The sequence below is a fragment of the Platichthys flesus genome, chromosome 6 (assembly GCF_949316205.1).
Source record: "Platichthys flesus chromosome 6, fPlaFle2.1, whole genome shotgun sequence".
NCBI lineage: Eukaryota > Metazoa > Chordata > Actinopteri > Pleuronectiformes > Pleuronectidae > Platichthys > Platichthys flesus.
Window position 1 is genome coordinate 2,328,494 of NC_084950.1, and position 21,721 is coordinate 2,350,214.

The 21,721-nt window shown below is 43.6% G+C and overlaps 2 protein-coding genes across 3 annotated transcripts in view; both read left to right on the plus strand.

Moving 5' to 3' along the window:
- mical2b (microtubule associated monooxygenase, calponin and LIM domain containing 2b) overlaps positions 1 to 990 on the plus strand; it is a 40,455-nt gene extending 39,465 nt beyond the window's left edge. The window contains exon 37 of one of the 2 annotated variants that reach the window (XM_062390055.1): positions 5 to 990. In XM_062390055.1, coding sequence (XP_062246039.1) covers positions 5 to 234 — 230 coding nt within the window. In that variant the 3' untranslated portion in view covers positions 235 to 990. The remainder of the gene's footprint in view (positions 1 to 4) is intronic. The other variant, XM_062390056.1, reaches the window with a different exon arrangement.
- Positions 991 to 1,759: 769 nt separating this feature from the next.
- parvaa (parvin, alpha a) lies at positions 1,760 to 21,141 on the plus strand. Its single transcript, XM_062390154.1, has 13 exons — positions 1,760 to 2,015; positions 10,899 to 10,988; positions 11,416 to 11,486; positions 12,080 to 12,182; positions 12,276 to 12,416; positions 13,826 to 13,941; positions 14,082 to 14,140; positions 15,494 to 15,513; positions 15,616 to 15,677; positions 16,258 to 16,326; positions 17,064 to 17,165; positions 19,657 to 19,729; positions 20,262 to 21,141. The coding sequence occupies exons 1-13, from the start codon at positions 1,880 to 1,882 to the stop codon at positions 20,336 to 20,338; spliced, it is 1,119 nt and encodes a 372-aa protein (XP_062246138.1). The 5' UTR covers positions 1,760 to 1,879; the 3' UTR covers positions 20,339 to 21,141.
- The last annotated feature ends 580 nt before the right edge of the window (positions 21,142 to 21,721 follow it).

Here is a 21,721-nt window from a genome sequence, read left to right on the forward strand (position 1 = left end):
CCAGATACGACGAAGAGCGCCTCCCAGCTGCGGGAGGAGCAGGAGATGCTGTCGGCGATCATGAGGACGGTGGAGAAGCGGGACATGTTGGTGTCTGTGCTGGAGCAGCAGAGGCTGAAGGAGAAGGCCGAGGACAGAGACCTGGAGAGTGTGGTGCTGTCCAAGGGCTACGAGCTCCACTGGGCCCCGGCGGACGAGAGCTGGGGGCAGGAGCGGCCGGAGTGGGAGGGTTGAGCAGGACGGACGCTACCAACCACTTTTAAAGAAACTGAATTTTAACATAATTAATGTTGTGAGGCTGGATAATGTCTTTAAGACGACGGCGAGGCCTCGCTTCTCTTTCACGGGCGGCTGAGAGCAGACTCTAAAGCTGATTTCAGACTCGGGTCCAGAAAGTTTCTCATGTGAAGCAGCAGCAGGTTGTCGGGTCCGACCATTCCAGCGAGGGGCGGAGCCTGTAGAGCAGCAGGAGGTCTCCTCCCTCGTCCTGAGGCTCCAAGTGTTTGTCACTGTGCGATTGTTTTAAGATTGTGTCATAAAAACAGAGATGTGCGTTATTTTAGTCATTGTTGGGCACTTTGTGTGAGTGCAAGACTTCTTGTGCGTGTTTTAATATTTGTTTCACTTTGTGCTTGAACATTCACAAATAATATTTAATGGTATTTACAATCGGACACTAATGAACACAGGTGAAATGTTATCCTGTCTGCAGATGTGAGTGTGTGAGTGTGCGAGTGTGTGATGTAGCTTCTCACTGGACAGAAATATGCTGCTGCTCGTCAAAGCTCAAACTATGATGTCACAGGTCAAACTGTGATGTCACAGCCCCGAAACTGCTGGTCAGAGATGTGACCTGAACATTCTTCTCATTCAGAGGAGAGGTGAATTAACACTAAATTAATTAACTTATGTTTTCATGTGATGTTTCTGTGCATTTCAGTTTTATGCTGCTTCAAATCTTTAAAAAAAGAATCTTTAATAAAAATTAATATAAAATGTTGATAATTGTCTTTTTTTTCACTGAGACTGGATCAGGAGACTCTTTTTCTCTTATAGAAGTTTATCATTTATTAGATTCTCATCATATTCACATGCTCTCAAGAATTAGATGATTTAAATAATTCTAAATAAATGAATTTGAAAATAGATAATAAAGAAGTAGAAAATACTTCACTGTTGATATATATTGTTTTTATGGATTATTTGTACATTTATTCATCAATACATATTTTATTCTACTTCTCACCAATCAAAAAATCCACTGATAATTCAGGTATCAAAATAAAACGTGATAAGTTTAATTGCTTTTTATCTCATAATGTGTCAGGAGCATTTATCTGTTTAATATATAAACTGTATACAACTACAGATGATATGACAGATTACCTATAGTGAAGCCAAACCGTGTTGATTGCCATCTGGTGGCTGGCTGTGGTATTGGTCCAAAAAAATATATATATATATTAGTGTACCTTGTCCCAATGAAAAAAGTTAAAATAAATATAAATATTATATTATCTAATATAGTTCGTGCTCTTTGATGAATGATGAATGTCTATTTTCCAATAAAAGTTTCTAAAAGAGAAGGGCGCCCTCTTGTGGTGGAGTCTGGGCTCTGTATGGGACCCCTCAGCTCCTCACCTCCTCCCCGGTGAGGAGACTCTGGCCCGGGTAACTCCTCATCTCCTCCTCGGTGTTTGGCCCCTCTGTCCCGGCCCGCTCCTCCCCGCTCCCCCTGCTCCTCCTCCCCAGAGGAGGGGCTTCTCACCGCGGTCAACTCCGGGAGAAAATGTCTGGAATTCCGTTTCCGCTTTAGGGAGTGGACAGATTTCTCCCTTCATCGCCCCAGTTTGCTCGGTTCTGTCCCGGACTAACGACGATGGCCTCTTCGCCTCAGAAGTCTCCGTCTTCCCCCAAATCCCCGACGCCCAAGTCCCCGTCCTCCCGCAAGAAGGACGACTCCTTCCTGGGGAAACTTGGAGGAACTTTGGCGAGAAGGAAAAAGGCGAAAGAAGGTAAAACTACTGCGTTCAACTCCAGACAACACGTAGAAAGTACTGCGAAAGAACAGCCAGGAACCTGCAGCAACTACTAATACTACTGCTAATACTACTACTGATACTACTACTACTGCTGCTACTGCGTTTCACAAGTAAACATGAAGTTATTAACTTTTAATCAAGAGAAACAAAAAGCTGCGAAAGGTTGGAAAAGTCTCAAACAAACTATTAATCACAGGCCAGATTTATTATAGGTAATTTTACAGAATCTAATGATTGTTTATAGCTGTGTGTGTGTGTGTGTGTGTGTGTGTGTGTGTGTGTGTGTGTGTGTGTGTGTGTGTGTGTGTGTGTGTGTGTGTGTGTGTGTGTGTGTGTGTGTGTGTGTGTGTGTGTGTGTGTGTGTGTGTGTGTGTGTGTGTGTGTCCATGTAAGGTATTAAAGCTGTGAACCAGTGAGCACAGTGGGAGGATGAGTAAACACTGGATCCACCAGAGCTTAACTCTGTCAGTGTTGATGTTGTGGTGGGAGAGGATGCAGAGGTCAAAGGTCAACTTCCAGTAGAGAGGACATTTCTCATAGTGATGAAGTTTGTCCGCGGGTCAGAGTTCATCACGATACGTGTTCAAGCTCAAATCTGGAGAATTGTTTACAGCATCAAATCCTCCACATTCTTCAGGTGAGAGGTGGAGCAGCCGACAGAGACAGGAAGTGATGTAGTACCTCCGCTGCAGAGACCATGTGATCATGTTTACATCACCTGACACCGTCGTCAGCTCTTATCACAACAAACTCCTGTGACATCATCGTCTGTGTTTTCTACGTGTGGAGCAGATATTCATCAAATCAAAAAAAAAGTAATTAAAACTAAACTACTTAAAACGGGGAGAAAAACATTTTCCAGTGTCGTAGATGAATCCACGAACATCCTAAATATAATAACTAGCATCCTAACATGCTAGCATCCTAAATGTAGCAGCTAGCATGATAAATATAATAACTAGCATCCTAACATGCTAGCATCCTAAATGTAGCAGCTAGCGTTCTAACATACTAGCATCATAAATATAATAACTAGCTTCCTAACATGCTAGCATCCTAAATGTAGCAGCTAGCGTTCTAACATACTAGTAGCATCATAAATATAATAACTAGCATCCTAACATGCTAGCATCCTAAATGTAATAACTAACATCCTAGCATATTACCATCCTAAATATAATAACTAGCCTCCTAACATACTAGCATCCTGAATATAATAACTAACATCCTAACATACTAGCCTCCTGATATACTAGCATCTTAAATATAATAACTAGCATCCTTAATATAGTAACTAGCATCCTAACATACTAGCATCCTAATATGCTAGCATCTTAAATATAATAACTAGCATCCTTAATATAATAACTAGCATCCTATAATACTAGCAGATTAACTATAATTACTAGCATCCTTAATATAAGAACTAGCATCCTATTATACTAGCATATTAACTTTAATTACTAGCATCCTTAATATAAGAACTAGCATCCTATTATACTAGCATATTAACTATAATTACTAGCATCCTTAATATAGTAACTAGCATCCTAACATACTAGCATCCTAATATACTAGCATCTTAAATATGATAACTAGCATCCTTAATATAATTACTAGCATCCTATAATACTAGCAGATTAACTATAATTACTAGCATCCTTAATATAAGAACTAGCATCCTATTATACTAGCATATTAACTATAATTACTAGCATCCTTAATATAGTAACTAGCATCCTAACATACTAGCATCCTAATATACTAGCATCTTAAATATAATAACTAGCATCCTTAATATAAGAACTAGCATCCTATAATACTAGCAGATTAACTATAATTACTAGCATCCTTAATATAAGAACTAGCATCCTATTATACTAGCATATTAACTATAATTACTAGCATCCTTAATATAGTAACTAGCATCCTAACATACTAGCATCCTAATATACTAGCATCTTAAATATGATAACTAGCATCCTTAATATAATTACTAGCATCCTATAATACTAGCATATTAACTATAATTACTAGCATCCTTAATATAAGAACTAGCATCCTAAATACGCCTACAAGACAAATATTCCGCCCTTTAGGAAAAAGAAAGGGACACAAATATTATTACACTTCAGTTATATAGATATTTAAAGGTCAGAGGTCAGATCCAGAACAGTGAACCTTCCTCCCTGATGTTTATAAATCTCTCTGTTGGACTTTAACAACCAAGAATGGATCATAAATAGGAACAGTGTTATTATTTAAACGTGGCGGCGGCGCTCTGGAAACTCGCTCGGCCTCCGTCCGCCGGCCGCTCGTCGGTAAAGTTCACGTTTTATCACGACAGGAGAAAGGTCTCCGTCAAGTGGAGGATCACTGTGTGTCGTTCAGGAGACTGAGGCACAGCTGAGCCCCGGTTTTATATCGTCTCTGTCCGAGGGACACGCAATCACATTACATTCATGCTGGCTCATGCACACACACACACACACACACACACAGTGCAGTGTATAGGACGTCTGCAGTGTTCTGTGATTTGATGGAAAATCTGGCCGGTCGCTCTTCAGTTGATCATTGATTAAATTTAAGTCCTTGTGACGTCCATAGAGAGAGAGGGAGAGAGGGAGGAACGAGTGAATGAAGAAGAGGGAGAGCGAGAGCTGTAAGATGAGGATGAGGATGTAATGCCAAACAGAAAACCGCAGGAAATATAATGTTATAATTATAACATATAGATCTATATATATAATTGTGTGTCCCGCCAGAGACATTAGAGCTTTAGCCTCGTTTGGCTCAGGATGAGCTGCAGGGGGAGAAGCTGGTCCTGGTGGCCGGGGGACGATGCCTGAGTCTGGGGGACGGACACACAGAGAGACATGGGCTGTGGAGCGCTCTGCCCTCCAGGTAGGACACAGCACCAGCACGCTCCTGAGCGGCGGCGGGGGTGGGAGACGTGGCGTTTCACTGTCACACGGTTTGAACCGAGTGATGGCGGATGGTCGTTATATGGCACAGTGGGGAGGGAGGCGGGGGGGTGGGGGGGTACGCCAAGGACGCTTGTGATTTCCCTTTCAGTCGTAAATTCAGAACAAATGGAATCTCTAACATGTTAACAGGTGAATTGTGGGATTGTTGTAAAGATCCTCGTGGACCTGGTCTGAGAGGAACCAGCAGACGAGTGGAGACCTCGGTCGTCTCACCTCCGTGATGCGTCAGATCCCCTTCGTCCTCTCACGTCCCCGACACCCGGGGCTCCACATGTGTCTACTCCTGAAATAGCACAAGTGGAAGTTACAGTAGAATCCGAGTGTGTTAATTGGTCCGGTGTCGTCTTAACGCAGCTGCGGCCTCACGAGAGATTCTGAACATCACAGCAGATATCAGAGGTTCTAGATTCTTCCTCTTTCCTCTGTTATCGATTTTTAAAGAACTTATGAGGTGATGAGGGATTTAGAATTTTGTTCACATGTGATTTCACATGACTGAAGATGGTGATGATCATGTGTTCCACTCTGCTGTTTGTGGGGAGAGTTTATATTAATCTGAGGTGTGAGAGAAGCTCAGTTAAAATTATTTAAAATAAATAATAATAAATAATAATAATAAATTCTTAAAAAGTAAAAGTAGCTTTATAATGTTCAGAACTTTATATCAAAAACTGTTTTCAAGCTAAATAAAAGGGGTAAGAGAAATATGAACGATAAAATCCGTATATAACTTATTGAATTATTAACCTGATTCAGTCTTATTCTGTAACAACATGAGGATGTTCACGTTTCTATGTTACTGCTTCATGTGGTTCTGTTAGATGAGTGGGTGATAATTTACAGAATGAAGAGAGGGAGGTATGTGTCACTCTGTAGGAATACTCTCATACTGTGTGTGTGTGTGTGTGTCAGTGTGTGTGTGTCAGTTTGTGTGTGTGTCAGTTTGTGTGTGTGTGTGTGTTCATGCAGACATGCTGCACATGTGGATGGTGTTGATTAAGAGGATGTTGTTCCAGTGAAGGCAGAGAAATGCACAGGATGTTCACTTGGTGCTTTCAACACACACACACACACAGACACACACACACACACACACAGACTCACACAGAGCAGTCTCCTCAGGTATCTGAACAACAACCCGCTGGGCGTCTGTACATCCAGCTGAGAAGCAGGAGGTCGTCTGTTCGTGGTTCTTCTGCTCATCACAGGAACATGTTCAATCACTTCTGATCTGATCTGACTGTGGACGGGTCATTTCCACGGCCTTCACAGGAAGTGACATCACTAAGCTTTGTCGTGGTCACTGTAAAGCAATGCTAAGGAGGCTTCTTAGTTGCTAAGTTCCTTTATTGCAGCCCGTGTCTCCAATATGTCTCACTCATCTACGTCACTCACATGCGCCCACAACTCCCGTATAACTCACGGTATATGCGCAAGCGCATTAAACTACCGTATATGACATCTTCCCCTGTTTTGAGTGTTATGTCAATAACATTGTAGAAACACTTTAACTGAAAATGGCTATTCTGAAAACACATAGCATAAACCAAGATTAACTTAAATTAGGATAATTCAACATGTACAACTGTACAAACTGTAAAACTTTCTTGCAAATCAAAGTTATCACATCGTTATCAATACACTTTTCGTTTCTTCCCCCCCCCCAAAGGCCATATGATTTGCACTTATTTACAGGTCAAGCCTGTCGACTTGCTTGCACACCCGTCCAGATCTGGTCACAGTCGAACCGGGTAGAGGGGTTGTGGGTGTGGCCTCACTCTGACTGACAGGAACAGTCTCTAACATGGTGGCTTCGTCAGAGTGTGCGCCTGTGCCTTTGGCCTCCCTGTGATCTGCTGGGATGGGCTGGGGAACTGGCCCTGGTTGGAGGTGACGGCGGTTCCGCCGCAGCTCTGCTCCATGTTGCGTCCTGATGACGAAGGATCTCGGGGTGGTGCTCTCACTTGAGATCACCGCTGGTAAAGACCATGACTTTTCGTGGTCTAGCTTGGAGAATACAACATCTCCTGGTCGCAGGGCAGATAAGGGCCGGGCTCCATGACGGCGGTTGAAATAATGGGCCTGTTTAGCCTTTTCCCTCCCGTCCCTCTCTTTCACAGCTGTCCTGCTAGGCCATTTGGGTAGGAGATTTTTCTCCAGAGTGGGGAGTGTGGTTCTGATTTTCCTCCCCATCAACAGCTCGGCTGGACTGAAGCCTGTGGTGGAGCAGGGAGTGGACCTATAGCTCATCAGAGCCATCACCGGATCTTCTTGCTTGAGAATCTTTTTCGCTGTCTGAACGGCTCTCTCTGCGTGCCCGTTGCCCTGTGGATGGTGAGGGCTGGATGTGCAGTGCTTGAAGTCGAGCTGCCTGGCGCACTCCTTGAACTCCGCACTTGAAAATTGGGGTCCATTGTCGCTCACCACCTCATCTGGAATGCCAAACCTGGCGAAAACCGCTGTCATTCTTTGAATCACTTGTGCACTCGTTGTCGAGGGTAGCTGCAGTATCTCTAAGAACCTGGAGTAATAATCTGATATTACCAGGTAGTTGTGGTGGTTGTGCTCACAAAGATCCATTGCAACTCTCTTCCAGGGTCGCTCCGGAAGCGGTGTGGAGATGAGAGGTTCCTTTTGTTGTGTTCTTCTCAGTTCGCAGCACACCTGACATGACATCACAAGCTTGTTTATCTCCGTAGAGAGTCCAGGCCACCACACAGATGAGCATGCTCTCTCTCTACATTTGACTAGGCTCTGGTGCCCTTCGTGGATTTTCTGAAGGATCTCACTTCTCATTGGCCTTGGCACGACAATCCTGCTTCCTCTGAGGACCAGGCCATTGTGTTCTGATAGCTCTGATTTCACTTGGACGTACTCTCTCACGTCCATGGGCACATTGCTTAAGTGTTCAGGCCATCCGTTCTTTATGAGGTTCAAAACTGCCAGCAGTTCAGCATCGGCTGCTGTCGCCATTCTGATTTCGTCCATCTTGCTTGTAGACGCAGGGATCCCCTCGACTACACTATCAACGTAGCATGCCACCTCACTGTGTGTGTCTGTCTCTGCACACGTGCCGGCCAGTGGACTGCGTGACAGGGTGTCCGCGATGACCAGAGTTTTCCCTGGCGCATATTCTGCCACTGGATTGAATCTCATGAGCCTCATGAGAAGACGCTGGCATCGTATAGGTACATTGTCCAGACTTCGGCTGTTAATGAGAGGTACTAGCGGTTTGTGATCGGTGATTAGCTTGAACTGCTCCAGTCCATTGAGATATCTGTCGAACTTCTCGCATGCCCACACACCAGCCAGGCTTTCCTTCTCTATCTGGGCGTAGCGGGTTTCTGCTTCAGTGAGGCGTCTGGAGCAATATGCCACAGGTTTCCACTGCTCCCCGTGGAGCTGAAGGAGTACGGCCCCCAATCCATAACTACTTGCGTCCGCTGACACAGCCGTGGGCTTGTTCAAGTCATAGAAGGCAAGTACTGGTGCAGTTGTCAACAGCTCCTTGATGTGTTCAAAAGCTGTTTGTTGCACGTGGTTCCATGTCCATGTGCTCTTGTCCTTCAAGAGCTCATACAGCGGCTGTCCCACGGTAGAGAGTCCGGGGATGTATCTTCCGAGATAATTCACCATTCCCAGTATCCTTCTCAACTCTTGCACGTCTGCTGGTGGTGACAGCTGCCGAATAGCTTTCACCTTGTCGGGGTCAGGCCGGATCCCGGACCGGTCAATGAGATGCCCGAGGAACCGCAGCTGACTCTGCCTGATGGAGCACTTTTCACGATTGAGCTTCAGACCAGCTGTCTCAATGCGCTGCATAACCTTCTCCAGGCGACCGTCATGCTCCTCCTTAGAGGCCCCATACACCAGAATGTCGTCCATGAAGACCTCAACACCCTCCAGCCCCTGCAGGGTCTCCATCATCTTCCTCTGGAAGATTTCCGGTGCGCTTGTAATTCCGAACGGTAACCGCTTGAAGTTGAATCTGCCAAATGGCGTAATGAAGGTAGTGAGCTTACAGCTGTCTGGGTGCAACGGTATCTGGAAGAACCCACTGGCGGCATCGAGTGAAGAGAAGACAGTGGCCCCACTCAGCTTTGCTGTAATCTCATCAGTAGTAGGCAGGATATATTGTTCTCTTTTTACTGCCTCATTCAGCCTCTTAAGATCAACACAGATGCGTGCTTTACCTGTGCTCTTCTTCAAGACTGGCACCATGGGTGCACACCAGTCTGTGGGCTGTGTCACCCTCTCGATGATGCCATTTCTCTCCATCCTCTGGAGCTCCTCCTTTACCTTTTGCAGCATAGGGAGAGGCACGCGTCGTGCTGTGTATACAGCATATGGCTGAGCGTTGTCTTTCAGCAGTATTCTCACCGGTTCAGTCTTTAAAGTCCCATGTTCGCCATATGCCTGTGGATGTCCTCTGTCGCACACCGTTTCATTCACTCTCCTCACCAGGTTCATTTTCACAGACAACGGCCTGCTGAGTAGGTTGTTTACAGTGCGTCCGCGGATGACATATGCTCTGAGTGGATGAGTCTTTCCTTTGTAGGTCACAGTGCTTTGGAACTGTCCTATGCACTGCAGCTCGCCACCTGGGCTGTCCAGTGTTAAATCCGCAGGCTCCAGTGGTCTTTTGGGGATGAGTGAGTCGTAGGTTTCCTCGCAGATGACGTTAACATCGGCCCCTGTGTCGATTTTGAAGTCAACTGGTGTAGAACCCACCCGTAACTCCACAGCCCATTGCTTTGGCGACCCGCCTGTTTTACTCACAGCTCCAAGAAAGTATGACTGCTGCTGCTCCGTTTGCTCTGTAACCTCACTCACTGCCTGCCTGCTCCTACACACTCTACTCCAATGTCCAACTTTGTTGCACGTATTGCATGAAGATTTTCTGGCCGGGCAATTTTCATCTTTACTGTGCCACGCTTTCCCACACAGTCCACATTGTCCTTTATTTCCCCCTTTTGGCTTACCGTAGTGGTTGGGGTATTTGCTGCGCTCGTGCGTGACTTCCTGTATCACCCCCGTTGTCTCTCCTTGCATGCTGACCTGCGAAGCAACCTCCTCCGACTGCCTGACTGTCTCGATAGTCAGCGCTAGTGTTAGGTCCTTCGTCAGCTGCAACTTCCGTGAGACCTCTTTGTCGAGTATTCCCACTACGATCCGGTCGCGGATATTCTCATCTCTGTTCCCGCCGAATTCGCAATGCTCCGCCAGTTCGTACAAGGCCCTGATAAAAGTTTCAGCTTTCTCTCCATGTCTTTGCACGCGCAGATGGAAACATGCGCGTTCGTGTATTACATTCCTCCTCGGCACAAAGTAGTCATCGAACAGTCCAAGCACCCTCATATAATCGTCTCTGTGTCCATCTTCTGTGAATGTAAACGAACGGAAGATGTTCTCCGCCTCGCTTCCCATAGCGTATATCAGGCTGCTCACCTGTACGGCGCCCTCTTCTTTATCCAGCTTGGTGGCGATTCTGAATCTCACAAAACGCTGCTTCCACTCCGGCCATTCTTCTGGTTTATCGAACGAAAAGTTTGTTGGGGGAGCGAACTTTGGCATGACTCCGTTTTAACTTCTGACACCATGTAAAGCAATGCTAAGGAGGCTTCTTAGTTGCTAAGTTCCTTTATTGCAGCCCGTGTCTCCAATATGTCTCACTCATCTACGTCACTCACATGCGCCCACAACTCCCGTATAACTCACGGTATATGCGCAAGCGCATTAAACTACCGTATATGACAGTCACATATTAAGTTCCTGGTTGCAAATTAAGCTTTGTCAACTTGCTAAGTTGTTGTGTGTCTGATGTTTTTGTGACGTGATGGAGGCTGAAAGCTCTGCCTCTTGTTTCTAGTGTCTGAGCTTCAGGAGGAAGGAATCAACGCCATCAACCTTCCTCTCAGCCCGTCACACTATGAGCTGGACCCTGAAGACACCATGTTGGGTAAAAACACTGTGACACACCAAAACACCTTTTTACTTTCAAACCTTGAAGCTGGATAAAGATAATTCACATGTTTCCAGAGAGCAAAGATTCTACTGAAAACAATTTCAAGGTTTAATACCGACGTCTAGGTTTTGTATTCAGACACTCGGGATAAGGATAAAATCTATGTGTATATATACACACGTATAAATGAATACATATGTAAAACAGGTGAATATACAGATTCCAGTCGACGATAAGATGTTGGGCCAAATCCTACAAAGTTAACTTTTAAAGGCCCCAGCTATTACTTGGTTGTTTCACTCCGAGGTTCTGCAGAACATTCAGTTTGTTAACAAAGGTTTTTCTTTCAAATAAAATCATACAAATCTAAAGTGAAACTAACCGATCCCCTTTAACATTGATGCTGTCTCTGCTCCTTTAGAGGAGAATGAAGTTCGCACCATGGTCGACCCCAACTCCAAGAATGACCTAAAGCTGCAGGAGCTCATGAAGGTAACGTTTATCTTCTTCTCACCAGTAAAAGTAAGAATCAGTTATTCGCTCTCGGATCGTTGGAGGAAATAAAACAAAGCTCGGGAGTCAAACAGTCAGAGACTCTGGAGGAGGATTTTATTATCAGGCTTATTAATGATTTATGTCCCAGTTGCTCCGGCTTCTGTTTCCCTGAGTGATCTCAGCTGAAGGCTCAGATTCCAGAGGCAACTCAATGTGTGATCATGAATCCAGATGTTTCACTCGAGGAGGATTTGTTGTGAAGAGTGATAAAGATTAGATTCATGAAAGTGGTTTAGAATTCATCATATTTTTCAAAGTTTCCTGCTGAAAGTTATAGATAAACTCAGATTTTAAATAAGTTCTGAGTCTTTTTAACTGATCTCAGTTCAGCTTCACTCTTCAACTGGAGCTGATTGTGACAGTTGAAGCTGAGACTCTCAGTCAGTTGATGGAACCCACTCACCAGAGTCACAGAGAACAGACGCTCAGGGAGAGAAGAAGGAAACGTGTTCGATTTAAACGTCAAATTCATGTCAATACGCTTCAAGTTGAAAAAACAAGTCGTCTGCTTCTTGTTCTGCTGTCGTCAGGTGTTGATCGACTGGATAAACGATGTTCTGGTGGGAGAGAGGATCATCGTGAAGGATCTGGCCGAGGATCTGTACGACGGGCAGGTTCTGCAGAAGCTGTTCGGTGAGGAGCTGAAACGGCAAACGAGCTTCCTGAGAAAAAGAAGGCGAATGAAAACCGTATTGATTTCAACGTGTTGGTGTCTTCGTGTTTCAGAGAAGCTGGAAGGTGAGAAGCTGAACGTGGCCGAGGTGACGCAGTCGGAGATCGCCCAGAAGCAGAAGCTGCAGACGGTTCTAGAGCGAATCAACGACTCGCTCAAACTCTCCACCAGAAACATTCGCTGGAACGTGGACTGTAAGAAAACATCCCTGATATATGTGTCTCTAATTTCACACGCTGGTTTGCAGTTGAAATTAAAATTAACTTAAATAACAAAAGAAGCATTTAAAAGAAGTTAAATCGAGAAGTCAAATTTCCCACTGATCCGTTTCCAAAGAAAATGAACAAAATGTATTCTGAAGCTATTTACATTAAAAGTCCAGCTCATGGAAACCGAGCGTAAAGAAATCAATGACACGGTCGCAGCGTTAATCAGCCGTCGGCCTTCACACGCTCTGCAGCTCTGGAACCCGTTTGTCCGTGAAAAGCTGTTTGTGCCAGAACTCTGTAAAGAGAAACGCTAAAGAGCCGTGAATAACCTGGAATGTCATTGATTTTTGCTTTTCCCTGCTTTTCTCTCAATCAATTCACTTTTGTTTGTCGCTACCTTCATCCTCCATTCACGCGCTCGCTCCCGGAGGAAACTCCTTCACGTTGGTTTCGTGTGCGCTCTGTGATTTTTTTCCCGTTGACACAATCAAAGGACGGCTTCGGACACTTAATTGATCTTGTTTGATGTGTTAGTGTCCAAAGGTAAATCCTGTTTGTTCAGTGGACTAAAGAGCGGTCGCTCAGGGAGTCTTTATGGTTCTTTTCCTCTTCTCTTGTATAAAAGGTTTCTTTATCACCTCCAAGCGACTTCTGCCTTCGTGCTACGTGACCTTGTCGTGTAAAAACCTTTGATTCTATACAGAAGAAAATATGTGGCTTGTAGAATCGTTGGTAAACAAACTTCACATCACAGAACATGTAGAGAATAAAAATGTTAATAAATAGAACGTACGGGAGGAATATGAGCGTTAACGCACACGATGTCGTCTTCGTCTAAAATACTGTTTTTATTTCAGTTGTAAATTCAGAACAAATTTGAATCTCTAAGATCTTAAAATGATTTGCCTTGAGGAAGATTCTGATGTTTGTCATCTTGTGTTTCGATCGTTTCTTCAGTTTGAACAAATCACATCTTTTAAATAAACAAGTAAAAATAACTGTGAGCAAATGACTACAGACAAATGGATTAGATATATAACATCAACAAATAATAAGAATCAGACTGGACAGAAGAGGAAGTGGTTCTGTTATATGTTTGCACAGGAACCAGTGGGAGCACCTTCAGAACCTGAACAGTTAAATTAAAGTACTTCTCACAGTAAGTTGGTGCTCAGTGGATTTAAACGTTAGAGAGCAGCAGATATAAGTGAAAAGATAAAAATGTTTTATTATCTGTTCAATAACTAAGGGATTCAAGGAAAACATTTTTTGTATCAGAAAACATATATTCAGATTCTGATGTCTGTGTTTTATCGGCCAAGCGATTCGTCCAATCAGGTTCTAGTTGATTAATAATCACTGATTTCTCTCTCTCTCTCTTTCCTCCACGCCAGCGGTTCATGCTAAGAGCATAGTTGCCATTCTCCACCTGCTGGTGGCGCTGTCGCAGCACTTCAGAGCACCAATCAGATTGCCCGACCACGTTTCCATCCAAGTGGTGGTCGTTCAGGTGAGTGGGTCGCTGTTTGAGTCATCTTCTTCTTCTTCATCTTCATCTTCTATTTGTCTCGTGTCGAAAATGAAAATATAAGAAATATATAAAATATAAGTAGTCACATATTTACATCTTGTTCTTTCTTTGTGTTTCAGAAGCGAGAGGGAATCCTTCAGTCCCGACAGATTCAAGAGGAGATCACAGGAAACACAGAGTAAGAACGTTTCAGCTTCTTTAAAGCAGCCTCTATCGTACGGGGGGGGGGGGCTGATCAGAATATAATTCTCATCACTTCTTCACTAAACTAAAGAAGTGATGAGAATTATCTTTGGATCTTGACAAACTTCGTAACTCTTTATTTATTCTCTTTGTAATTCTCACCACAGAATTATCCTTGTATTAAAATTATAGTTTTTATGATACTGTGAAAAGAAAATACACAACACGATCTAAAACAATGTGGGAAATTACTGTTTATATTAGACATTATTTAATGAGGTGTATACACCCTGCACACACACACTGTATATACATATATATTAGAAAAATAATGGGGAATATAAAGTGAATATTTCCTTTTCCCATTGACATGATGACAAATGATTGTGTTTCTAATATGATTGGTTGCTTAGGTTATTCTTAATCTAATAAATAGAGAATTCATGACTTGACAAACTTTAAATATCTTTATATAATTGAGCTTATTTGTGTTTTACTTCTTCAGGAGCTGTTATATAAATGTAAAAATCATTGTTTCTAACCAGAGACGTGATTTCTCCCTTTTAGCTGAAGAATTAGAGCACCACGTGCACACTTTCTCGTGCACACTGGCTGTGAGGCTTTCCTGCAGCCTGACAGCAGCAACCAGGGAGATAACGCCAGGCCAACACACACACACACACATTTTGTCATGGTAGATGGATACTGTTAATAACACACACACACACAGAGGGTCGAACACACTCTCATGGTCACAGTGGAAACACGGTTATTACCACACCAACAGGAGCTGTGCCCAGACCAGCCTGCCTTTGCCATCACAGATTACACCATGGACATGTGTGAGAGTGCCTCTGGTGTGTGTGTCCGTGTGCGTGTGTGTGTGTTGCTGCCATTTCTTGCTGGCCTGCCCGGCGCGATATCACTTCCTCTGGGATGCTCTCACTGCAGCGCCCCCCCCCCCCGATGCTCCAGAACCCACCTGACCCCGTCCAACAACATCATCCCGCGACAGCATCATAATGGACGAGGGCGGCTCATTGTGTTACCGCCCGGCTGCGTTGTGGTGCAGGGGACAGATTGTTGCATTGTGTTGCAGTATGTGGTCATTGTGAACGTCCCAGGTCATTTGAATACCCGACGTGTTTCCTCTTAATCAAATTATGATGAGACCCGAGCTGCGGCATTGTGTAGTCGCTGCCGTGACACCATCCAGCCATTCTCTGCATTCCTCTGTGATCCACTTGGAAGCACTCGTCCGGTTTTCTATAAATAATAAGTGTGAAATTGTCAATAAGCAGAACTGACCTCTGACACGCGTGTGTTTTTGTCTCCTCTCTTTTCAAAGGGCCTTCTCTGGCAGACACGGTAGGATGCGCCTCTTTTATTTCATTTCTGCTTCTGGCTTCACAAATGATCACGTCTCATTATTATTCTTTAGTGATGATTGGTTTTGTGTTTCCTCCTCAGAGCGCGACGCCTTCGACACCCTGTTCGACCACGCGCCAGATAAACTCAACGTCGTGAAGAAGGTACCGCAGCCTGTTCCATGGCCGTGTGTGTGTTTCATCACCAAGCTTGTTCCGTCCTGTAGTAGAGAGCGTAACGTGAATATCAGCTCCTGTAATATCTCACATTATGGGATAAGGGATGCACAGAAATTCCAACATCCAACCTAAAATGTAAATGTTCCTTTCTTGGTTCAAGTCCCATCTGGGTTGTTTTGCTCGTGCTGCGTTCGGCAGACGTTTAGCAGAACTTACGTTTTCATGAGGCACCAGCAAATCAAATCAGCTTCATAAGATAAGATAGAATATTCCTTTATTTGTCCCACAATTGGGAAAATTACAATATTACAGCAGCAAGAGTCTCAAATACTTATCACTGAGTAATAATAAGTAACATGCAATAATTGAGTGAAAGGAATAAAAAACATATTTCTATATATATATAAAAATTAGTTTAGTTCTCCATCAGTGCAACAGTCTTTGTTCTTCGAGAGGTTTTGTGTTCCTGTTTGTTTCTGTATATTTGTGTTTGTGTGTGTAACTAGTGAAGTGTGTGTAGATTTGTGTTCACTCACTGTTTCTACTTCTGTTTTGTCTTTTTCAGACATTGATCACATTTGTGAACAAACATCTGAACAAGCTCAACCTCGAGGTGTCGGAACTGGACACACAGGTATGACAAACACACACACACACACATAAATACACACATTCACACACACACACACACACACACATAAATACACACATTCACACACACACACAAAGAACTATGAACAAGGATGATGCATATATCTAAAATATCACAGACCAGTGGAGCCAGAGTCTGTGCAGCTGTGGTATCCGGGTCATGCAGATGCTCGACCAATCACGAGTCAGTCTCACCTGTCAATCATGACGTCTCTGCCAATTAATTTATCCTCAATTAACTAATTAAAAACAGACTTCTCAGCAGCACTTGAGCAAACACCGATAGAACGACCTGAAATGACAGAAACCATCTTTATTTAACGTTCACTTTGAATTTTAATATTTTGGTGAAGCAGGTTTATTGACCTGTACTGCAGCCAGCCACCAGGGGGCGAGCAAGAGGATTTGGCTTCACTTTTATATCTTTAACTTGTTCCTGATTGTTCCAGTTGGTTCTTATCACACTGATGTTTGTTGACGTGTTCATGTTTCTGATGAGCTGGATTTTAATTAATTAATTAAAATAATTAGTGGAACGTCTTAATTGACAGCTGAGGCGGACGATTGGTGGATTGCACATCTCGCTGATGCCTCACCACTATTTCTTAATATTTGTCGAGTGTAATATTCATAGATAGTCTATCTTTACATTATGTTAAACACACACATGATGTAATGTTCAGTGACAGATCTCAGGTCTGTGTGTGTGTGCCGCTCCAGTTCGCAGACGGGGTTTACCTGGTGCTGCTCATGGGTTTGCTGGAGGGATACTTCGTGCCGCTCTACAACTTCTTCCTCACTCCAGAGAATTTTGACCAAAAGGTAAAGTGTGATTTCATTTTCTGTGTCTCGTCTCAGAATCAGGATCACAGGAATAAACCTCAGATATTAAAAACAATGTTCTGATGATTAGTCAAACAGTTCTTCTGATAAATTTGTATTTGACTCAATTAATGGATTAGACGCTTTTAAATTTACAAGATAAATATGTCACTAAATGAACATTACACATTATTGCACCCTGCAGCCACAATACTTCAGTCGGGCTCCTAGTCCATATCCATGAGTCGAACACAACTGAACACTGGATATTACCCATGATCCTCTGCTTCCTGACTCAGAAGAGCTGCAGCTGTCACACATCCACTGAGCTCTGTTTATAATTCTTCATATTTCAAAAGGTTTCCTGCTGAATATCGGAGATAAAATCTGTTTTTTAATAACTTCTGAGTCTTTTTAACTGATCTCCGTTCAGCTTCACTTTTCAACTCGCTGGTCAGGATTCTGACAGTATACAGTATGAACAGTATAAACAATAACCTGCACAGCCCCGGACTTCAGTTCATATCTTAGAGCAGCTTTGATAAATCCACTCTGATCTTTATAAGATCCATGAGAAACCGGACGGTGACTCGTCTCCTCTCTTAAGCCCCTGCTCCGTCTCTGAGGAGCCTTGTGCACTTTGAGCCTCGTGCACTTTGAGCCAGGACTCGGCTCCTCTCAATAGCTTGATAAATGCCATCCGTTTCCCCCCCGAGCCCATTCAGTGCCGCCTCTCCATTGGCCTCGGTAGTACTACGGCATTCTGAGCAGGCGATCTGCGGAGGCACCACAGTAGCCTTTTGTTTGGGTCTTGGCCAGGATCCCCTGCCAGGCTGGAAACAGAATGGGCATCGGTACTACAATGTACACACACACACACACACACACACACACACACACACACACACACACACACACACACACACACAGACACACAGACTCCTGGCCTCAGAAGGACAGGCTCCAGCCCCTCAGCATCTGTAATCTTCTATTGCACAGGGAAACGCTGAAGTGGCTTAGGGGCTCAGCTCTATTACTCTGTGTGTTATGTGTCTGTGTGTTGTGTGTGTGTGTGTTGTGTGTGTGTGTGTGTGTGTGTGTGTGTGTGTGGCAGCAGTGAAAGTAGTGTCAGGCATGAAGAAAGCACTCCTCCTCTGCTCAGTAGATCTCTACTCGAGGCTCATTCTCTTCTTTCTCTTTGACTCATGCTCATCACACAATAAGCTCTTGTTGGGCAAAGCTTTTAGTACTTCACAGCAGGGCGAGCACACACACACACACACACACACACAGACACACACATACGCAGAAAACAGCGTTCAGCTATTTCTATCTCTTCCATCTGATTTGGTCTTGTACCACTTTTGATGTGGTGTTTTTTGTGGTCAAATAAAGATGGACGACATGACAGCTCCTTCTAAGTGAAGCCGAATCCTGTTGACTGTAGCTCATAACCCCCCCCCCCCCCTCCTGCATATATATTAATAAATGGTATATAATCTCTGTAACTGAGGAAGAATTCAAAATGCTTGTGGAGATGTGCGCTGGAGGATCTGTGTGTTTCACTCGCTCCGGTTTTACAGACACAAACTGTGATGAAACCAAAAGTGCATCAAGTCTTTTCTCTTTAGTCTTAAACAAACTCACTGTAACGTGTCATTCTAATAATAAAACCTATAACTAAACATCGATAATCGCATCTAACGAGTCAGGACCACGATGTGTTGCTCCATCGATATTGTCTCTGACCCCAATTAACCTCCACTGTGGGTTCCACCTCACTCCTGCTTCATCAAACACAGTAACACAACAGGCTGTGTCCTCCCCTCCTGTGTGTGACGTCTCTATCAGGGACAGTATCGGTGTGTTGGAGGTTTTGTGAGTGACACTGGTGACACGTGTCCATTGATGAATGATGGAGCCGAGTGTTTGTGCAGCTGCTGCCGGCGGCTTACGGTCTTACAGAGCCGAGCCGTGTTGTGTTTGCCGACACAGGAAGCTGTGGTAACACGAGCGAATCGACCCGGAGTGTATTGTGGGATTTAGCAACGTTCTCTTCTCAACAAGGAGGTGTGTGTGTGTAGTTGTCAACACGGGCCTGTACAGCTGCTTTCAGACATTTTCCTGCCCTGAGTAAAATGTCCGGGGGAGAGCGGAGGTGTTGATCACGTTTCTAACGAGCAACACACACAAAAGTGGAAGAATCCAAATCTCTCAGGGTGAAACAGAGGACTCGAAAATTTCCAACATTTATATAATAACAATAAAAACATTTATTTTATTTCACGTTGCCTTTCTAGACACCGGAGAACATCTTACAATAAATCCTCAATAGTAACAGGAATGATTAAAACAAGCTTTTAAAATCATAACAAAATACAACATATGTAAAACAAGAATTGTTATAAAGTAAAAGTCGGCTTTTGTGTAAAGTTCATGTTGTGTGTCTGTGTTGTCTTGTGTCCTAACACGTCTGTCCTCGTTTCTGCAGGTCCACAACGTGTCCTTCTCCTTCGAGCTGATGCAGGACGGAGGTCTGGAGAAACCAAAGCCCCGACCAGAGGGTGGGACACATTTACAAAACTTTATGAAATATAATAAAATAAACTAGACACCATCACACCAGCTGGGATTCATGTTCCAACCCATGAGTACTGAGTATATTGAGTTATTACTACATCAGGTACAAGTATAAGTACTGGGTCAGAGCATGACGGTCCATTATTGAAAAGCTCAAACATTTTTGAAATATTTGTATTGTGTTGATTCTGAAATGGATTCCAACAACCTCTGTGAAAGCAAAGCTGCTCGACAGCAGGAAACCGGCCTGCATCATTATTTATTTATTTAATATTAGTTTAAAATAAAAGGGACACTGCTCATTATTAAACTCCACTGTAAATGAGCCTGTTTTCAGCTGTAGTCTCTGATCAGGTGTGAAAACATGCACAGAGGACAATTAAAATACATCAGACACATACATATTGTCAGATAGGACCAACTGGGAAAGTTTCGTGGATCTGATTCTGCAGAATAAAAGACCTCAGCTCTTTAGTTTTAAATCTAAAACTCCTCTGTTCTCTTTGTTCTTTCCAGACATTGTGAACTGTGACCTGAAGTCCACCCTGCGCGTCCTCTACAACCTCTTCACCAGGTACAGGAACGTGGACTGAGCTCTCCCTCCCTGGAACACACCATTATCAAAACTGTTGGTTTCTCACCTTCTGCTTGATGGAGAAACGTGTTTTTATCCGAACTGCATGCGTCACACTTTGTATCTGCTGAGCGATGCTCCACTCGAACCTGAATCCTGCAGAGACGTTCAGCTTCTGGCTTCTTATGTAGAAACTTGGCATTTTCTGAACCGTCCTGCAGAAAACGATCAACTCGATGAAACTGGTATTATTAACGTTGATTAAAATCCAGTTTCACGTCCGTCAACTCGCTCACTGGGAATGTTGTGATCATCAGATATTCTTATTCTTTTAAAGGAGAGAATTTGTAATGAACGTTTCCTTGTATTTATTCTTCACTCTATCTTCCTCTCTCTCTGCTCTTGTTTGTGTTTATTGATAAGTGCCTTTATTTAAACGGCAGCTCCTTCGTATCGGAACTCGTCTTCTCTCCTCTCGTCTTAACGCTGCACGTCTCTTTTTGGATGGTGTGGAAAGTATTTGACCAAAGTTGTGTTATACTCACACTCCTTATAAAGGCTTGTTTTTGTATTATGTGCTGTCTTATTCTAAAAGGAAATACACATGAGCATTGTATAATCACTCTGCTGCTTAGTACGTTATATTTGTAATACTTATTGGTTCTCACTCATTTCTGCAGGATAAATAAAATGTGACTGAATATACAGTGTTGTCTGCAGCATTGTGTGTGTTTGTGTTTGTGTGAACTTCAAACGCTGACGACATCATGCTTCTATTTAAGTCTTAATGCATCACATTCAATAAATCATTCAGCTCCTCAATGCGACTCCTTTATGTTTTTTGTTTTTTTTGCAAAGAGGAATTCTTCGACAACTAAAAAAAAAATTGGGGTCAAATTGGCTCCAAGTTTTGTAGCTCGCAGGAAAACAAGTGAACTTTCACAACAATATTCTTTCTTTGTTGTTGAATTGAATTAAACCGATGAAACTCTTTGTGATCCGGAGCCGAGAGGGAAACAGATCAGACGGTTACCGACTGGATGAAAAGATCTGTTTTCCTCACACATTCAACAATCGCCTTGAAAGGAGGAGGAGATGTGTGTGTCTGTGTGTGTCTGCGATTGTGTGTTTTAAATGCTGCCTTTAGGGACACATTTCAGACTGAAGACCAATACATTGGGAATAGCTTTATTAACTGGGAGAAAAATGTGTGTGTCCGATTGGGAATAAACATTGATATTCGGGGGTTGGGGGAGCGAGGAGTTGACGCAGTAGCCTGAGCATCTAGACGGCCCCCTGGTGGCTGGCTGCAGTACCGCTCATATATCCCGCCTGCTCCTTCTTTGCAGATGGATCCTTCTCAAAGCGAACGTTGAACACGTTTCTTTTAAAAGATGGCTTC